The sequence below is a fragment of the Carassius gibelio genome, chromosome A24 (assembly GCF_023724105.1).
Source record: "Carassius gibelio isolate Cgi1373 ecotype wild population from Czech Republic chromosome A24, carGib1.2-hapl.c, whole genome shotgun sequence".
Lineage (NCBI taxonomy): Eukaryota > Metazoa > Chordata > Actinopteri > Cypriniformes > Cyprinidae > Carassius > Carassius gibelio.
The window spans coordinates 13,555,619-13,574,515 of NC_068394.1; the positions used below are offsets into that span (position 1 = coordinate 13,555,619).

The following is an 18,897-nucleotide window of genomic DNA, read 5'->3' on the forward strand; positions in this document are numbered from 1 at the left end:
CATTGGATTCAATTGACTTTCATTACATGGAGAAAAATGAAAATGATCAAAATTAGAATCAAATTATATTCCACAAAGAAAAAAAAAGGCATACAGGTTTGGAATGACATGAGGGATGACTGAATTTTCATTTTTGGGCGAACTATCCCTTAAAGTTTAGTTTCTTCCCTGAAATCAATGTTAATACTGATGTAGCTTTCATATAAAGTAGATTTGAAATTTTTAAATGTTCAGCGTTAATCGAAAAGTTGGTATAGCTAGCCTTGACAATTCCTTATTAAATAATTAAAATATCCAATGGGACACACGTACAGTTAGCAAGCAAAACGCAATAAACACTAATTTGCATAATTTAGTTTTGTCATGTATGCTGGAACCTACAGTAATATTACACAAAGTAAAGGCCTGCAAAATAATTGATTAAACTAGTGAAAGTAATCAAACAGAATCTCTGAAGAATCATGAACTCATACAGAAATGGCAGAAATGATTGACAGTGTTTTTTTTTTGTTTTTTTACAGTGCAGAATGCTGTTTTGATTGAGGCTAATGCAGTTGCCAGTGTAAAAACATATTCTTGTATGCCACAGTAAGCTGAGAGTGCTGTGAACGGCGAGTCGCCTGTAGCTGTCAGCTCATGTGCTGTATTATTGCTCGTGTTAGAGCAGCCACTTAGTCCAATGAGAGTGAATAATTGAGCGGAACAAGCCCTGAGACAAGACAGCATGCAAATGCCATGTCGGGGGACACGAGCGCCACACCGCAGAATAAAATATGCTAAGTGGCAGGAGAGAGGGCCGCAGAGGATTGAAAGGGAGCGATAAAGAGCAACAGAGGGAGGGAGGGAGAGAGATAAATTATCTGTCGTTTAATGCGAAGCAACGCAACCAAATGAGCCGTGGTGAGGGTGAATTACACATAGTCTGCCCTCCTTTTTTCCACCGTTCCATCGTCATTATGTCAAAGAGAGGAGGGAACAGGCAGAGGAGAGGAACAGTCAGAGATTATACAGATGTAGAGCTTGTTAGCGCAGCTGGGGGTCTGCTGGCAGGCGAGGGTAAATTATACGCAATATATCAATGGTGCTTTTCTAGTCTAGGTGGTATAGCAGTGCACACTTACACACACTAGAGGAAAAGTGCTTTTTAACACTTTCCATTCCTCCTGGTTTTATTTTTTGGGGGTTTTGCACTTTTGTTTCTTGACAAAGTATGTGCTAGACTCAAACTTGCAACTCTAGCATGAGCACCACCACTCAATGTGTCTGCAGATCGGTACAGCCCATGTGCATACCACTAGGTCAAGGGTCTTTAACCTTTCTCTGGCCTTTTCTTAGTGGCATAACATTTTAAACTTCTGTGTTTTAACGAATATAGTATCATATTAATGCATTTACATACTTTAGTTCTTTGCCGTGCAGATTATATTATATTTAAATTTGACTTAATTTTTATGTGGGAGAGACAAAGAAACTAGCATTTGCCATCTCAAGATAAGACTAACTTGAACTTAATATTGTTTGTTTTGTTTTATTTAATTAAGCAATTATTGACAGACCATAGACTACCACTATGAGCAGGCTAGGTTAAGGATCCAACTTTATGATTAACATAAAACAATATTAAAGGGGTCATATGATGCTTTTTTAAAGATCATTATTTTGTGTATTTGGTGAAACAGAATATGTTGACATGCTGTAATGTTTAAAAAACACCTTATTTTTCAAATACTGTACATGATAGTATGTAGGTCCTCTATACCCCGCTTCTCTCAAACGGGTAGTTTTCTACAAAGTCCCTCCTTCTGACAAGCCCAGTTTGCTCTGATTGGCCGACTAACCCAGAGCATTGTGATTGGCCGAACACCACAAGCACTCGTGGAAATGTAGCGCCCCTTTCCATAATCACGAGCTTCATCTTTCAAAATAAATGTAATGACAGTTAATAATGTACTTAGTTTTACCATCAGTTCAAGCCCGAACGGAATGAGCCATTTTAAGGGAGTGTGGTAGAGTCTTAACTTTGATAAAGAATATCTCTTTTGATTTGAGACTTTAGTCTTTGCAACTTTACAGATCTTCTTTATGCACCAAGAGTAACACTCCAAAGAGAAAGGAAAAATTTAAATTGCATCATATGATCCCTTTAAAAACATTTTGCACTACTATAATGTGAAATTAAATAAAAAGATTAAATAAAGATTAAATAAATAAAAATCAGCAAATAAGTATATTACAAAGATTTCTGATGGATCATGTGACATTGAATTTTCAGCTTTGCCATCACTAGAACAAATGACACTTTAAATAGAAAATTATTTTAAAATTTTAATAATTTCACAATATTACTGTTTTACTGTATTTTTGATCAAATAAATGTAGCCTTGGTGAGCATAAGAGACTTATTCCAAAAACATGACAAAATCTTTCTGACCCCAAACTTTTTTGACTAGTGTCAATTACTATATAAAAAAAAAACATAATTTTTTTATTCCTACTATTGAGTGACTCATGTATTTTGATCTCCTGCATTAATGCATTGCATGGTGCTTGTGAATGTAGTTGTGGTGCTCTGGATGTAAGAGGGCTTAAGTCTTGAAGTTCCATTGAAATAAACTCTTGTTGTGTGTCGGAAGGAGGCATCGGGTCCTTTTCTCCAGCGCAGTTGTTCTACATGACTCATTGAAGCCATGGCCTTGAGAGGTAAAACACTGCAGCTACTAAGGGTTACAGCCTTTGATCTGCGACAACTGGAGAAAGGGGGTATGAGGACCAGAAAAAAGGACTGTGGGAGGAGGGCATCCCTTACTGGGACCAGAATTATAATAGTGTGTGTGTGTGTGTGTGTGTGTGTTTTATTGGAGAACGAGTGGTTAAGAGGCTATGTTATTAACTCTGCCCTTCTCTGCATTTTACACTCACACATACACAGATTTTTTCCTCTGGTCTTCTGATAGATAATGCAGTCAGTGGTCTGCACCAGCACACATAAAGGTACTCAGAGCCTGACCTTTAGAGAGGAGCAGAGAGCACATTTTTTGTGGGGGGCTTTCATGTGCCCATACTTGTGTCTTTGTGTAGACTCTGTCTAGCTGAATAACATTGTACCATACAGAGCCAATAATATATATTTTTTTTGCACAAACATTAATCAACTTGCATGCATGAGGAGATATACATATGTAAAAAATGTTGTGTATATAAATTTTACATACATTAAAAGTGAAAGTGTTGAAATTTATAATGTTACAAAAGAATTCTGATTTCAAAAGATTTTATGATTTATGTTCAAATAATACATTTTAAAAATCACAGTTTTCACAATAATATCAATAAATGTAAATATTAAGCAAATTAATATATATTAGGTATGTTTCTTCAGCACCAAGTCTTCATACTATATTTCTGAAGGATTTGCAACACTGGTGATCGGCAAAATGTCTGCTGAATATTCAGCTTTGTCATCACAGGAATAAACTAAATCTTAAAATACATTAAAAAAGTTATTTTAAATTATGATAATAATTCAAAATATTACTGTTTTACTGTATTTTTGATCACCTAAATACAGGCTTGGTGAGCATAAGAGACTATCAAAAACAAAAATAAATCTTAGTAGCAGAGTAGATTATATATCGTTGATTATTTTGAGAATAATTCAGCCTGAATTTTATTTCTCTTTCCCTTCCATCTTAATAGATCATCGGTACGATCCCTTTGATGCCAAACTCTGTAGGACCTTCCAGCAAATCAGGGGGCGGCACTCCCTCACTGCAGGTCCAGCCAATCACACCACAGCTGCTGACCAATGCACAGGGTCAGATTATAGCCACTGTGATTGGCAACCAGATCCTGCCAGTGATCAACACCCAGGGAATCACACTGTCACCCATTAAACCTGGACAGCAGGTATGCAATAAAATAATGACTGTATGGTGTGTTGATGTAAAATACATCTTATATAAAGCTTATTAAAACAATTACCTGAAAACATATTATTTAATATAAATTTAGCAATTTAAGAAACATTTAAAGCGCTAAATATAACAGGTGTGTTGACATTCATTTTGTGAAAAATGCATGATATGTCCTAATAATCCCATAGTAACCTATAACATGCAACATAATGAAGTCAAAAATGTACAAGTCAGATACTGTATGTCAAGAGAACCCAATCATACAGCCCTTGCATGGGAACACTGCATTTAAAGGCCTTGCTCCTATAATAATAATTCATGCAAATAATCAATTTATTATTTAATACAAATCATCCTCGAATAACAAAGATAATACCCTTATATCAAATAATATTTAAAAAGGTAGGAAGAAAACACATTTAAAGAGACAACAGTGCAAAACACAGCAGACTATACATGCATATTATTCCACATCCCACCCCTATAATCTACAGCAGTCGGCTATAAAAGCATCTATAGGTCAACCTTCATTTCTGTTGGAGCAACTCCGTGTCATATTTACTGGAACCTTTGACCACGTACACAAATGCAGTAATGCATTTGAAAATGTTTATGGATTTGTCTGCGTTTCAGTTGACTCCCAAACATTTTCATGCAGCGATAATTTATGGCTGTCAAACACGCTTGCAGCAGAGAGACCCACTGAAGCTCGGTAATTCTCACAGACCTGTCGACAGTTCTGACAATGTGTGCAACACTACTGACATCTCTCAGCATCCAAAGAAAAACACACTGACGCACAAACACACAGAGGAGAATTAATAGTGCAAGAGAACAGCAGAGAGGAGCCAACCCACTTTTAGACAGATGAGACGCTTGCTTTCTTGAAGAGTGGAGATGCACCATCTACAAGAGGCGCTCAGTGGTGCATAAAACATGAAAATGTATGGTGCTGCAGTCATGCCACATTGCCCATAATAATGACTCATATTGTAGACACATAATTTAGATTTCTGGGACGTGTTTTTTTTTTTCTTTTTTGTCTTAAGGTTTTGGTACTGAATAGCCAAACACTGTTGTTTCTTTTGTGCACTTTAAAGTATCTGTCAGCTGTGTTCAATGAGAAATTGCATGGGGAGTAAATGCAACCTTTAAAATCTCCACCCGTCCACATTTTTCATCTCTAATAAACAGGCTATGAATTTCTAATAAAAGACTGTTTTGCATTGTAAATAACCATATGACTCCAAATCTCGTCTCTTCAAATGGAAACAACCTTTTTATTTTATCATGATCAGATCAGCTTTCATGATCAGATTTCATCTTCAAAATTATGATGCTTTCTGAAAAGAATGCTCATAAATGCTGAGCAACAAGAATATACAAACAAAGACATTTTTCTACAGGTAAAGAAAGAAAATTTAATAATCACTAAATGGAAACAATATGTGTGGTAACATGGTTTTAGTGTGAGAATGTCACTTAAATTATATCCAATATTACAGCTTCTTTGTGATGATAACTTTTAGTTTTTAAACAACAACAACAAAAAAATAATAATAGTTTGCAGCTCAAATAATAGTAAAGTTTAAATATGGGTGTGCTTGTGTAAAAGTTTCATATTTATGTTTTTAAATCCTCAAAAAAATGGCCCTATTCACTTCAATTGTAAGTGGTTTATCTTAACCTCAATCACTCAGTCACATAACAGATGAGTCAAAATGAATGAAAATTTATGGTAATCAACATTTTACCACAAATGCTGTTGATTGGGTTTTAACTTGTATTCGAACCTTGAATATTACTTTATTACCTTCAACATTTACGATGGTAATTCAGGTATCATGAAATACCATGTATATACTGCTCATATATCAAATTACCATAGTACAATATTTTTGTCAGAGTTTAATCCATTTTTATCTGTTGTTGTTCATCTTGTGTGTATGAACCTTGTGTGTGTAACAGCTCATGTGTGTGTTTTCACAGCTGTCGCAGGCCGGTCAGACTTCACAGGCTCCTCCTGTGTCTCAGCCAAGTCTGCTCCGTATGCCCCACAGCCAGAGCCCCCTCCGCCAGCCCTCGTCCTCCTCCTCAACATCATCATCCTCATCCTCGGCTCTTAGCGTTGGGCAGCTAGTCAGCAGTGAGTGTCCACCACAGCTCTACATGTCAGCTGATCCACTTTTATCACACACAAATGCTTTACACAGAGAAAACTGTAGATTTCTGTTTTTTAGATGAATGTTAACAAACATATGCTGCCTTTTTATTCTGTTTCTATCAAATTTTAGCCATAACTGACCAAACCCTTGATCTAATGCAAGGAAGGTTGTGTTTAGAACGGCTTTGGCATCCAGAAGCACCACATATAAATCACTCCCTCCAGCCTGTCAGAGTCAAGGCGGCCGTTTTAAAAACTGTTTTACTTAGATAAATTCTCATTTGTCATAGCCAATTGGCCTAAAACCATCTGCAATAGAGTTTTAAAATTTAATAAACAGGATGTTGCCATTGATCAACTTGCTGTGGATATAACCGATGGACTGTTGTGTTTTTTTTTTTTTAAACATACACAATACATTAAGCATTCTGTACTCATCTCATCAGTTTTCCGCTGTGGCGCAGCTCTCCATGCCAGACTGTGTTTGTCGCGATGTCCCTGGCTAACGCTTATTCCCAAGAACATGTTTTGAATAGAGGGGAAAAAAAGTCTGAGCTACCATGTTCAGCTCAAATGGAAAAAATGGCATATTTTCAAGGACTGTGCACGTTTGTATTTTATTCAGTGAGGTGGAAATCATAATAACAATATCAAATCACACTGTTGGGCTTTAAGACATGAAAAGATTGGGTCATTGTTGTCCTTTTGGTGTCAAATTTTTAATCCGGGAGTATAATTAATAAGCAATTCATTGTAACAGTTCAGCGATGAACACAATAATGTGCCCATATGGTTTGTCATAAATTATTATCATGTGGTCAAAATACAAAACTGCTGAATTTAACTTTTCAGTGTTGGATTTTCAATGTTTCATATGAGCAAGTTCAGCTTTCAACGTCTGATTTAGCATATGGGGAGGGACAGGGTGCTGGTTCAATAGATATCGACTTTAATGTAAGCAAGATGTAAGACCACCTGGCAGTGATGTATAATACCCAATCATGTTTCATTAAACTAAAATGCAGTCTTGAAACTACACACCTTGAAGGGCATTTCTAAACCTGTTAAATTAATCAAATTGAAATTGAACCTCCACATACGTGTATTTTATAGTAAAATGAGCTATAATATGGCATAAAATGAATATGCATTGCTTTCAGAATGGCATTTTAGAATGCATTTCACAGAAACATTTGTTTGAGAAGTGTAATTCCTAGCTTGGCTACTAAGAACCGATTTCAATGTAGTGTTGATATTGTCACTTACATTTGATGCTATTTTGAAGTAATTCTTGTCAGCGTTATAATATCCTTTAATCGAGTTATGCATTTAGTCTTTGAAGACTCTTAAGATATTCCAGTTTTATTGGATTTTTCAAGAAAATAACAAGATGCAGATAAGCCAAATTAAAAACATAAATGCAATATATTTAAATAAAAATGATTTCATAGAAATTGCTTCTCAATGTCAATATTTTTTTGTATATATATATATATATATATATATATACACACAAACAGGCAAAAGCATAGTAACATTGCATTGTTTGAAGGTTAAAGAGATACTTCATCCCATAATTTAAATTGTGTCATTAATCACTTACCCCCGTGTTGTTCCTAACCCATAAAAGCTTTGTTCTTCTTCAGAACACAATTTAAGGTATTTTGGATGAAAACTGGGAGGCTTGTGACTGTCCAATAGACTGCCAAGTATGTTGCAGTGTCAAAGTCCAGAAAAGTATAAAAGACTCCGTCTTAATAGTCCATCTGCCATCAGTGGTTCAACCGTAACATTATGAAGTGACGAGAAGACTTTTTTGTAAACAAAGAAAACAAAAATAATGTCTTTATTCAACAAGCCCTCTCTTTACCATGGAGTGGTAAAAAGCCTCCTGGTTCACATCCAAAATATTTTAAATTGTGTTCCAAAGACGAACAAAGCTCTTACAGGTTAGGAACAACATGGGGGTAAGTGATTAATGACAAAAAAATGATTTTGGGGTGGTGTATCCCTTTAAGTATTTGTGAATGGAGAGTTGCAGCTTCGATATTTTCTCTTCTGTTTTTTAGACCCTCAGACTGCCCCCAGTGAGGTGGATGGTGTGAACCTGGAGGAGATTCGAGAATTTGCCAAAGCATTTAAAATTCGCCGGCTGTCTCTGGGTCTGACTCAAACTCAGGTGGGCCAGGCTCTCAGTGCAACTGAAGGCCCTGCCTACAGCCAGTCTGCCATCTGCAGGTATGGAGGTCTAACAGCTAATATTGCTGACAATTAGAAAAAATGCATTTATTATATTACATTAGTATATATTATAAGAAAAATAAGAACTATAAAGAAAAACATATACAAAATAAGTTTTGTTATTGTGCAAACTATAGCATAAGCAACACTAAAATCAGGTGATCATAATCAACAGATAGATAGATAGATAGATAGATAGATAGATAGATAGATAGATAGATAGATAGATAGATAGATAGATACTTTGTGCGTTAGTGTCACCCAGGTTTACATCCAAGTAGTACCATGTTTATATTTAACAACAAATAACTAAGATGTTAAACAGAGTTGTTAAACATTCATAACTGATGTGCAATTATGTCAGATACATCTATTTAATTCCTGTCTATGCTTATCTCCACTCATCTTTGTACTGTCTAAATGAGAAGATCCATTTTCTAATGTAAAATTCACCAGCTGTGGTATTACAAGAAGCACTTAGACCACTTAATAATTTCTAAAGTCCATTGCCATGTATTCACATGAAATTTAGCTGAAAATAACTTGACAGGGCTTGACATTTAATAAAACGTGGTTTTCCACAGTGCAACAATGACACGGATTTGGTCATGAAGTAGGACACTTTGTAGCATTAGTAAATCAAATATTTAACATCATTATAGTTCAAATTCTGTTTTGCATTGTGAGGACTTCAGTGGTTACTTTATATATCAGGTGGAAATTTGCACCAAAAATAGGACAAATGTGATGTGAGATTACATTTACATTTTGTGGTTTTATATGTTTCTTCTCGGGCATGATGATTGCAGTCAATAAGTTGTTAATAAACTGATCATGTGTAAATATAAAATTTTTGGTACTTAGTTAACAAATGAATATATGTTTTACTACCATTATTTGGCTATGCAGTGTTATATATAACATTCATAACAGTTCTTACATAAACATGGGATTTGTGCCTATAGTACAGTACAAAGTAATACAGTACATAGCACGCCCTATTCAAAGAAAGTTCAGTATATGTGTAATATATACTGCAATATGAACAATACTCTAAGTCATAAAAACACATGCATTAACTACCACTTGATACAAAATTACTGAAACCTTGTTTGAATGAACCTTGCCACACAACATCACTGTGACACATTAAGATTTACAGTTCAGAGTTTTCTGTTGTTTCCTTTTGATTTTAATTGTAAAAAGCTTATGGTTTGTCTGATGAGACACTTGTGTTTATCTAACATGCCGCCATCACAAAAAGCTTTTTAAAATGTCATCATATCAGCAACCGATAACACCTGAAATTGCTCAGTGCAGGGAGAGTGAGGGAATTCCTAATGAAGTTTCAGACTAGTGCAGAAAGTCGTAAAAGTCCTGCATTAAATATTTATCTACATACATTATTTAGATATTTATAGCATACAGTCTCCAAAATAAACAGGTGATGTGATGTTTTTTTTCTCTATATGCATCCTTTCATCTCACCAGAAAGCAAGGGGGATTTTTTTTCCCTTATTTGTTCATTTGTATGACATTTGACATGACAGTGTGCAGAGTGTTTCTGGCTTAAAAAGCAGACTTCACATGCTTTAGTTTAGTTAACATCAGCAGAGACAAGAGGGGAAAGAGGTGAACATATTTTTGCTTGTGAGTGTGTGAGCTCTTGGGGCTCTTATAGTCTCTGCTCAGTCAAACTCTGCATGACAGATGTCTCTATCTTGTCCGATCTCATAGTTCATAGTGAAAAAAAAGCTTTATTGGGTCATCTGAACAATCACAAAGGTGCATCGTCAAACCCATCCAAGACAGGGGTCATTATTAAAGCCCGAAGAATCCATATGAATCATGTGAAGCATTTGACATCACTGCAATGAAATCTTAAAATACATTTGTTTAAATCTGTTAAATGCACCATAATTAAATTTTTACATGGTGTGGTTCACAGCCATTCCAAGCACAAGCCCTCTTTTGCGTACACTGTTGCACACGGATGCTCATAAGATGTCATATCATCACATAATTGCGAGATGGGAATCGCTTTTCCACTTTTAAGCCATGTGGATTTATAACATTAATCCACACCAAAACACTGGATTCACATCAATGATTCATGTCTCAGGCTGCAAAGCTGCCATATATAATTTGCATGACAAATTGGGCAGAACAGCTGCTTAACATGACTGTATACATATTTAATCACACCTATTTTTCCCACTGCAGTTTGCTTACTTCATTTCTGTCTCAAGGCTTCTGTCTTTATTCCCCTAAAAAAAAAAAAAAAAACACTTCTCGCCAGACATCTTTTAAATGGGGAGAGCAGAGAGAATTGTAATATATATCTACATTTAATCAGCAAGAATGCTTAATCTATCAGTAATCAGTAGTTATCAGAAAAGACATACAAAATATTTATATTCCTTATAAACATATTAAGCACAATTGGGAGAGAACAGGTGAGTAGAAATAACACAAAATAAATGAGCAGCAGCACGATGATGAAGATAGCAGTCCTTATATGTTTACACGAGGTTAAGGGGATGGAGAAGCATACACCTCAGCGACTGGATCAGTGGGTCTGGATATCAGGTAAAAATCTTCAGGGACAGATGAGAACAACCAGTAAACTTCAAGGGAAGACACAGAGACCAGGAAAGTGAGTCTTTCCTTGTTTAAGGCAAGGTGTGTGCTTAAGTAGTGCACTGATGCAGGAGTTATCGCTGATAGATGCAGGTGGTTAGTACTCAGGTGACAGGGAACGCTGGGTTGTGGAAGTGAGAGCCTAGCAGATCTTTGACATTACCCCTCTCTCCATGGTCTGCTCCAGCAGACCGAGGAAGCCGACATTGTGGTGGCCTACAATGGGCCAGAGGAGCTGTACATTGTGGGTGTTGATGAAATTCTGTGAAAAAGGAAGTATCTAAGATATAATCTCAAGCTACACAGGATCGTTTCTCTGGGCAATAATCCTCCCAGTCTACCGGATATTCCAATCGGCCAACACGGTGTCGGGAATCCAGAATCTCCTTCACTCTAGATGGGGTCATCGATGATCTGTGGTACAGGACAGGTGACTAGTGAGGTTTTAACAGGGGGATGTGGAACACTGGGTGAATCATGTACTGTGAGGGGACCTTGAGTTCATATGTGACTGGGATAACCTGTCTTACTACCTGGAATGGACCGATATATTAGCGACTTAATTTAAGGCAGGGGAGGCACAGACACTTTTTTTTTTTTTTTTTGTAGAGAGCCACACAAGTTGTCCAGGTTGTTTTGCTGGTGTGTTGTTTTCCTGAGTATCTGCAAAGATCTTATCTCTACACACTTCCTGAAGATGTTGATGAGCCTTGTCCCTTACCCTCCTATTCTCCAAGGGCTCGTCTGACCAGGGGAATAATGGTGGTTGAAAGGCGAGCATGCACTGGAACAAGGTGAGACCCATTGATGGTTGTCGCTGGGAACTTTGGTCATATTTCCCCCAGGCGAGGAATCATTTCCAGGAGTCCTGGTGTAGACACACATAGGAGTGAGAAGGAAGCTTTCCACACACATGTAATAAACTGTGGATCATTGTCAGAAACAATATCCTCATGAACTCCAAAGTTTCGAAATACCTAGTTAAACAGGGCATCTGCAGTCTCCGTGTGTGTTTGGAGTCGCTTCAGAGGAATCAGTTTGCATGCTTTTGATAATCCATCAACGATAACCAGGATGCAGTTATTTCCATCAGAAACAGGTAGGTTGGTGATGAAATCCACCCCTAGGTGTGACCATGGGCATCAAGAGATGGGCAGAGGAAAAAGTTTGCCAGTTGGTAGATGGCGTGGAACTTTGGAGATTGCACACTGATGACTTTCTTGGATGAAATCTTTGATGTAATTAGCCATGCCAGACTACCAGTAATGATGTCGTAGGAGTGAGAGTGTTTGTTCAGTCCCTGGGTGTCCAGTACCCACAGATAAATGAGCCAACTCGATGAGAGGAATGCAGTGATTTCTGGGAATATAGGTGCAATCTGGAGGGCACCCTGGCAGAGCAGGTTCACTGCTGGAGGTCTCAAAGATGTGTTCATTGATACTCCACTGGATGGGGTTGACACAAAGAGTGGGGAGAAGCAATGGTTCAGGGTCTTTGTTGATGTTAGTGGGGGCATGAAGGCGGGATATTGCATCGTTTCTGAAGACAGGTCAATAGGAGATACTGAATTGGAAACGGATAGAAAGCAACGCCCATCTGGCTTGTCTGGGGTTTATTCTCTTTGCTTATCATAACCCTCTGGGGTCTAAGGGTGTTTTGGGGCCCTGGAGAAGTTTTAGCATGCCCTGACATTTGTGTTTTTTTCCAGTATCTTAAAAAAAAAAATATTAATGGCTAAAGTTTGATAACACTGTATTCAGTGGGCTCAATAATATGTGAGCAGCATAAAAGTGCATTTTTGTGTTTTTGAGAAAACAATGTTTACAGTGTGCCTTGTTAGTGAATACTCGACTGAATGATATTATCCACTGGATTTAGTTGTGCAACGCATCGCCGTGTGTTCTTTTTCTAAGGTAAATTCTGGGTTATGCCTATCAGTGAGAATTTTTTTGTAAAGATAATTAGAAATATCAAGCTTTTTATACATTTTCTCATGTTTTTAGGCGAGTATTCGCTGAGATTCATGTTGTTTTATTTGCATGTCTTTAAAGAGACATGACAGAGACTGAGACGGCACTAAGCGCATCCTGTTTATTTTCTTTATTTTACACAAGCACATTTTTTTGTTGTTATTGTGACTACACACAAATAAAAGTAAACCTTTTGCAGTTTTAAATGATACCCTTTTCTGATCTGTATGATCAAAAATGAAGGAGGATTTTTAGTTAATTTCACGGTCATCAAGAAAATACAATACAGACGGCACCAGTGCGGGATTCAGGGCTTGCATGGCTTCTTCAGCTTCGGGGGTCCAGAACACAGACTAAGGCCCTGCCTTTCAACAGTGAGCTGATGAGTGGTATCAGAATTCTGTTGTTTCAGATTAATTGGCGGTAAAAGTTCACAAATTGAAGGGATCTCTGAAATTCTTTCACCATGGTAGGAGTGGGCCAGGAGGTAACAGCAAATACTTTCCCATTCTCCATTTTGAACCAGTTCATGCTTACTATGTAACCAAGGAAGTTACAAACTTAATATGTAACTGCAATGAAAGCTGCATTACTCAGCTTTGAGGAAGAGATTGTACTCGCAGAGGCTTGGGAGGACCTCCAAAATATGCCGGCTATGTTGGGCATAGTGCCCAAATAGAGGAACGAAGGCTGTCTTCCACTCGCGCCCCTCACGTATCTGGATGAGGTTTTAAGCACTTTTGAGGTACAAATTGGTGAAGATGGAGACTATGAGAAATTGCTCCAAAGCATCTGGGATGGGGGGAGTGAATAATGGAATTTAATGGTTATCTTGTTGAGTGCCCAATAGTCAATGCAAGACACAAGTCTCTGTCCTTTTCTTGCCAAGAAGATAAAACTAGTTGGAGCAGGAGAAGTGGAGGGACAGATACAGCCTTGCTTGAAAGTCTCTTTTATGTACTCGTATTTGGGTATGGATAGTGGATAGACATGTCATTGAGGTAATGGCACACCCGGTTCCATGCCGATGGCACAGTCCCATGGTCAGTATGGTGGTAGGTTGGAGGCTCATTTTGGGCAAAAGCATTGGCTTCATTCAGTAAGAGACAGCTTGGTATTATTTACAAGCATGGTTTCTGGTTCTGGAGTGTCAGATTTCTCTGGCTGGAGATGTTGTAGGGAGGACTGCCAGGTTGGATCATCCTCTATGTAACTTTGAATGTGGCAAGCAACACAAATAGAATGTTGTGTAAACTTCTAAAGTCCTATGGTGTCATTGTCAGTGGTCAATTTCAAACAAAGCACTGTATTTAAGTAATGAGAAGAGCTTGTTAGTTCCATCCTACATTGCATAAGAAAACCTTAGCAGTGCTGCTCTAGACCAAAGTAGGGCGCTGGCTTGACCATGGGACTGGCTACGTAGACAGGTGAAGGAGCAGGTGCAGTGGAAGTGCTGGTAGTGATAGGCACTGTCATTTCCCAGCTTAGAGTTTCAGTGTGTTCCTGGAAGGGGTCGGGCCGATCTGGATCAATATTTTGGTGTTGGTCTGGCCTTTTGTCAGGAAATATATACTGAACAGTGAACAGGGGTTAGATGAATTCAGACAAAACTTTTTGGAGAAGAGGGCAGGATCGGGAGAGAACTGGTGAGTAGAATGAGAGTAAAAGCAACGGCAAGAAGATGAAGGTAGCAGTCCTTATATGTTTACAGGAGTCAAAGGGGATGGAGAAGCACACATCCCATCAACTGGACCACTGGGTCAGCAAAGCAGGTAAATATCTTTTGGAACAGATTTGGAGAACCAGGAATCTTCACAGGAATACGCATAGACCAGGTAAGCAAGACTTTCATTGTATAAGGCCAGACTGAGGCAGAGGTGTGTGCTTAAGTAGTGTGCTGATGAGGGAGTAATCGCTGACAGGTACAGGAGGTTAGTACTCAGGTGACAGGGAATGCTGGGTAATGGAAGTGAGAGAGCTTGGCAGATCTGTGACATTACCCAACTCTCCATGGTCTGCTCCAGCATGTACTGTATTTTTTTATAAATACAGCCTTGATCAGCATGAGATAATGTTAAAATGTTTATACCAATGTAACATTTATCATTAATCAGTTGACCAATAATAATTATCCCTGCTCTTCCCTAATTTTCTTGCAAAATAAATAAATACAATTTAATATTGTTAGTGCTATAACCAAACACAGTTTTATATGGCTATGATAATGATTTTTTATTTATTTATTTTATTCTGTTTCCACCTGCTTTGCCATTATTATATTCCCTGCTGTTTCTCTCCCACCAGAAGCTGAAATATCATGTATTATTGCAGCGAACAGGGTCTAAAATTAAGAAATTGAATAAAACATGACTTAATAAATAAGTCGGCATATACCTGGACTTCAGTATTGTTTCCTGCTTGGTTAGATTTAACAGGGTGCTGTCACTCATCTCCACACTGAAAAAACGTCTATGCGTTTGAGGACCTGGGAGAGCGAGGGCCTTTGCCCCCCGCTTCAGGCGTCTTTTCAAATGCCAGTTAAGATTCCATCAAAGGCCTCCTCACAGGAGCCTGTCCAGGAGTTCAGGACCAAGAGAGATGTGTTGTTTCAGAGAGCAGTAGTTCACCTCTCGCCCCTCTCTCAGCTGGGCTTTTCTCCGTCTGTCTGACAGATGTCCATGTGTTAGATAGCAGCGCAGGTCAGGAAACTCACTGTAACATCTCTTCATTAAAGTTTGTGTGAGACACACTTTGGAAATCCCCCCATTCAGTGGAATCATTGGAGACAAAAGCTCTTTTTATGGATCTTCTGTAACTACACACGCTGGCTGATTATACAGGCTTTAGGTCAGATTAGTGCTACTCAAGGGATTTTTCTTTTCAGATTTTACATTGAACATCAGGTGGAAAGGGACCTCAATTTGGGGAGGTGTTTCAATTATATATAAAATACTTGTACCTAGGCTGAATTATATATATATATATATATATATATATATATATATATATATATATATATATATATATATATATATATATATATATATATATATATATATATATATATATATATATGTGTGTGTGTGTGTGTGTGTGTGTGTGTGTGTGTGTGTGTGTGTATATATATATATATATATATATATATATATACGTATATATATATATATATATATATATATATATATATATATATATATGTATGTATATATGTGTGTATGTGCGTGTGTATGTATGTAACATAAAATTATATAATTATAAATTATAAAATTTAGTAAAAAATATTTATATTATTATTAATAAAATAATCCATAAATTTAGATGTAATTATTAGTAAGTATAAGTAAAAGTAATACTTTAAAAATATTTTATATATATGTATGTATGTATGTACGTATGTATTCGCCTCCATTTTTTACATTTAGAACGATTTATTTTGTTTTTGCTTTTAGCCATTTTGGGGTTTGACCCACCTGTTTATCAAACTACTGCTTTAGACAAGATCTTATATACAGTATATACTCACAAATCAAAAACAGTCACTAAACTGTTACTAGAAATATATTTCTTGCAGCTCAGATGGCTACTATGTGAAATTTAGCTGTATTTCTTGCATGCTTAGTTTAAAGAAGTGTAAAATTAGTTACCATGACGAATTTTGTATGATTGTTTTTGAATAGAAAGCAAAGTTTCTCCAGCATTAGCAAAGCAAGATCTAAATATTGGTCTGACTTTCCTCCTTGAAGAGCCCAAAAACTTGCAGACATATTCAAAATTGAAGGTGAAAATGTATTAGCATTAAACATAAAATGAGCATCAGGAAGAAGGAAAAGTTGGAGAAGTGTATTAAAATGTTGTTTCGTTTGAGTAAATAATTTAAACCATTTTTGAATTAATAATGCTTTAAATGTTTTATTGCATGATTGTGTTATTTATTTGACAATATGTATTAAAATCTCTTGTAGAAGAGAAAATTCTTAATCTTATGTGATGCCATCTGTGGATTTGATTGTACAGAAGATCTAGACAAGACAAATGCAAGGCCAATAAATTAATTCATTCTTTATGATATCAGTCAGGTGCTTGTTTGTTTTTTAGACCTGCCTGTGGAAGAATCCTCTTGGTTCAGTGCATCACTGGTACAGAGAGTCAATAAAAGCAACACATGAAGGAACATGATTTACTGGAGTGGACCAACTAGCTCTTTGAGCGTAGATTGATTCGTTCCCCAGCACACAACAGCTGAAGACATGGGGTAGAAGCCATGAAGCTCTCGGTCCCATTGGTGGCCTGGACCAAGAGACCCCTTCTTCTAGGCAACTAGGTTAGATAGGAAACCCCTCACTCAGTCTGGGCACTTGAGTAAGCTTGTTCTCTTTCAATTCTCCCCCAGACACACCATCCTGAGAAGCCACTTTTTCCTACCACAGGAAGCCCAAGAGAACACTATAGCTAGCAATCTGACAGGCAAACTGAACCCTGGCCTTTTATATCCTGCCAGGTTCGAGAAGTTGGACATCACACCAAAAAGCGCTCAGAAGATTAAACCCGTGCTGGAGCGCTGGATGGCCGAGGCGGAAGCCCGCCATCGCTCTGGTATGCAGAACCTGACCGAGTTTATAGGCAGCGAGTCCTCCAAAAAACGCAAACGCCGGACCTCTTTCACACCGCAGGCCCTGGAAATCCTCAACAGCCACTTCGAGAAGAATACTCACCCTTCCGGTCAGGAGATGACAGAAATCGCAGAGAAACTGAACTATGATCGTGAGGTGGTTCGCGTCTGGTTCTGCAATAAGAGGCAAGCTTTAAAAAACACTATAAAGAGGCTGAAACAGCCCGAGATTGGGTCGGTTGCACCAATGGACCCTCTGGTTGATAATTTGGAGGAACACCCTTAGCATGACACAAACAGCATGAGGCGAACGCGCACCGATGGCAAAACTTCTGATGTTGTGGACTTAAAGACCTGGACAATTACTATCCACTACGGCATCAAATGGATGAACTGTCAACAAAGACAAAAATAAATATTGTCAGTGTAATCATCACAAAAGCAAAAACCAAACAAGTTGAGAAAAAAGAGAGTTTTATGAGAATTATAGTACTGATTCATAAGAAGTTTGTGGGTTATTTAGAACAAGGATTATATTAAAATAAAGGATTATGTAGAAACTACTTACCAAAGTTTGTTGCATCTGATACCTGAGATTTTTTTAATTGTAAATGTTTTAAATTTTTACATTTTTACTGGGGGGAAAAATTGTAAAACAAAAAAAGAAAGAAAAGATTTGTGTGATGGGGTAGATGGGTGTGAAATTTGATCTTTGTCTTATTTTATCACTTGGGTTTTCATGTAAATATTTCTGGTAAATTGTCACCAAACTGAAATCACGAGTTCCAAAAAAAAAAAAAAAATCTTTGAGAAGTTTATTTCAAAATTGTCACGTTTATGCTGTCTGCAAGGCCATCATCAAGTCTGTGTCATCTCAGTCTGTTCATAAATATTAAGGCATGAAAGAGTGCATTTGGGAGGAATATTTTGCAAAGAGATTCTCAGTGAACATGCCACAGATATCCACATACTGCAGCTGTGATTAAAGCTATTTTATGGTGTTGCCAAAGCCTCCTAGCCAAAGAACAAGGACATTGTGTTGTACCTTGACCTGAACCATTTTTTGTTGTTTATTTATTTATTTATAAAGGTTAACACACTCAACTATATATACATACATACACATACAAACATACCAAGATTTCAAGTAATTTAGATACAGTTTAAACATTTCACTTGAGTTATGCAAGTTACCATTTGTCTGTGTGTGTTTTTAATTTTTGGTGCTTTTTTAATAAAAAAAAAAAATGATCACATTGAAATTTTGGACATATTTGATTGAAGTAATGCATTTGACTGAATAAAAACATTTTATATACACACTGATTTTGCTGTGGTCCACTGTGGACATGAATATTC

General features: G+C 37.1%; 1 protein-coding gene across 1 annotated transcript in view; it reads left to right on the forward strand.

Annotated features, from left to right (window-relative positions):
* Nucleotides 1–18,618, forward strand: part of LOC127946113 (POU domain, class 6, transcription factor 2-like) — an 89,519-nt gene extending 70,901 nt beyond the window's left edge. The window contains exons 7-10 of the mRNA XM_052542415.1: nucleotides 3,697–3,906; nucleotides 5,904–6,060; nucleotides 8,148–8,316; nucleotides 17,320–18,618. Coding sequence (XP_052398375.1) covers nucleotides 3,697–3,906; nucleotides 5,904–6,060; nucleotides 8,148–8,316; nucleotides 17,320–17,824 — 1,041 coding nt within the window. The 3' untranslated portion in view covers nucleotides 17,825–18,618. The remainder of the gene's footprint in view (nucleotides 1–3,696; nucleotides 3,907–5,903; nucleotides 6,061–8,147; nucleotides 8,317–17,319) is intronic.
* Nucleotides 18,619–18,897: the final 279 nt, after the last annotated feature.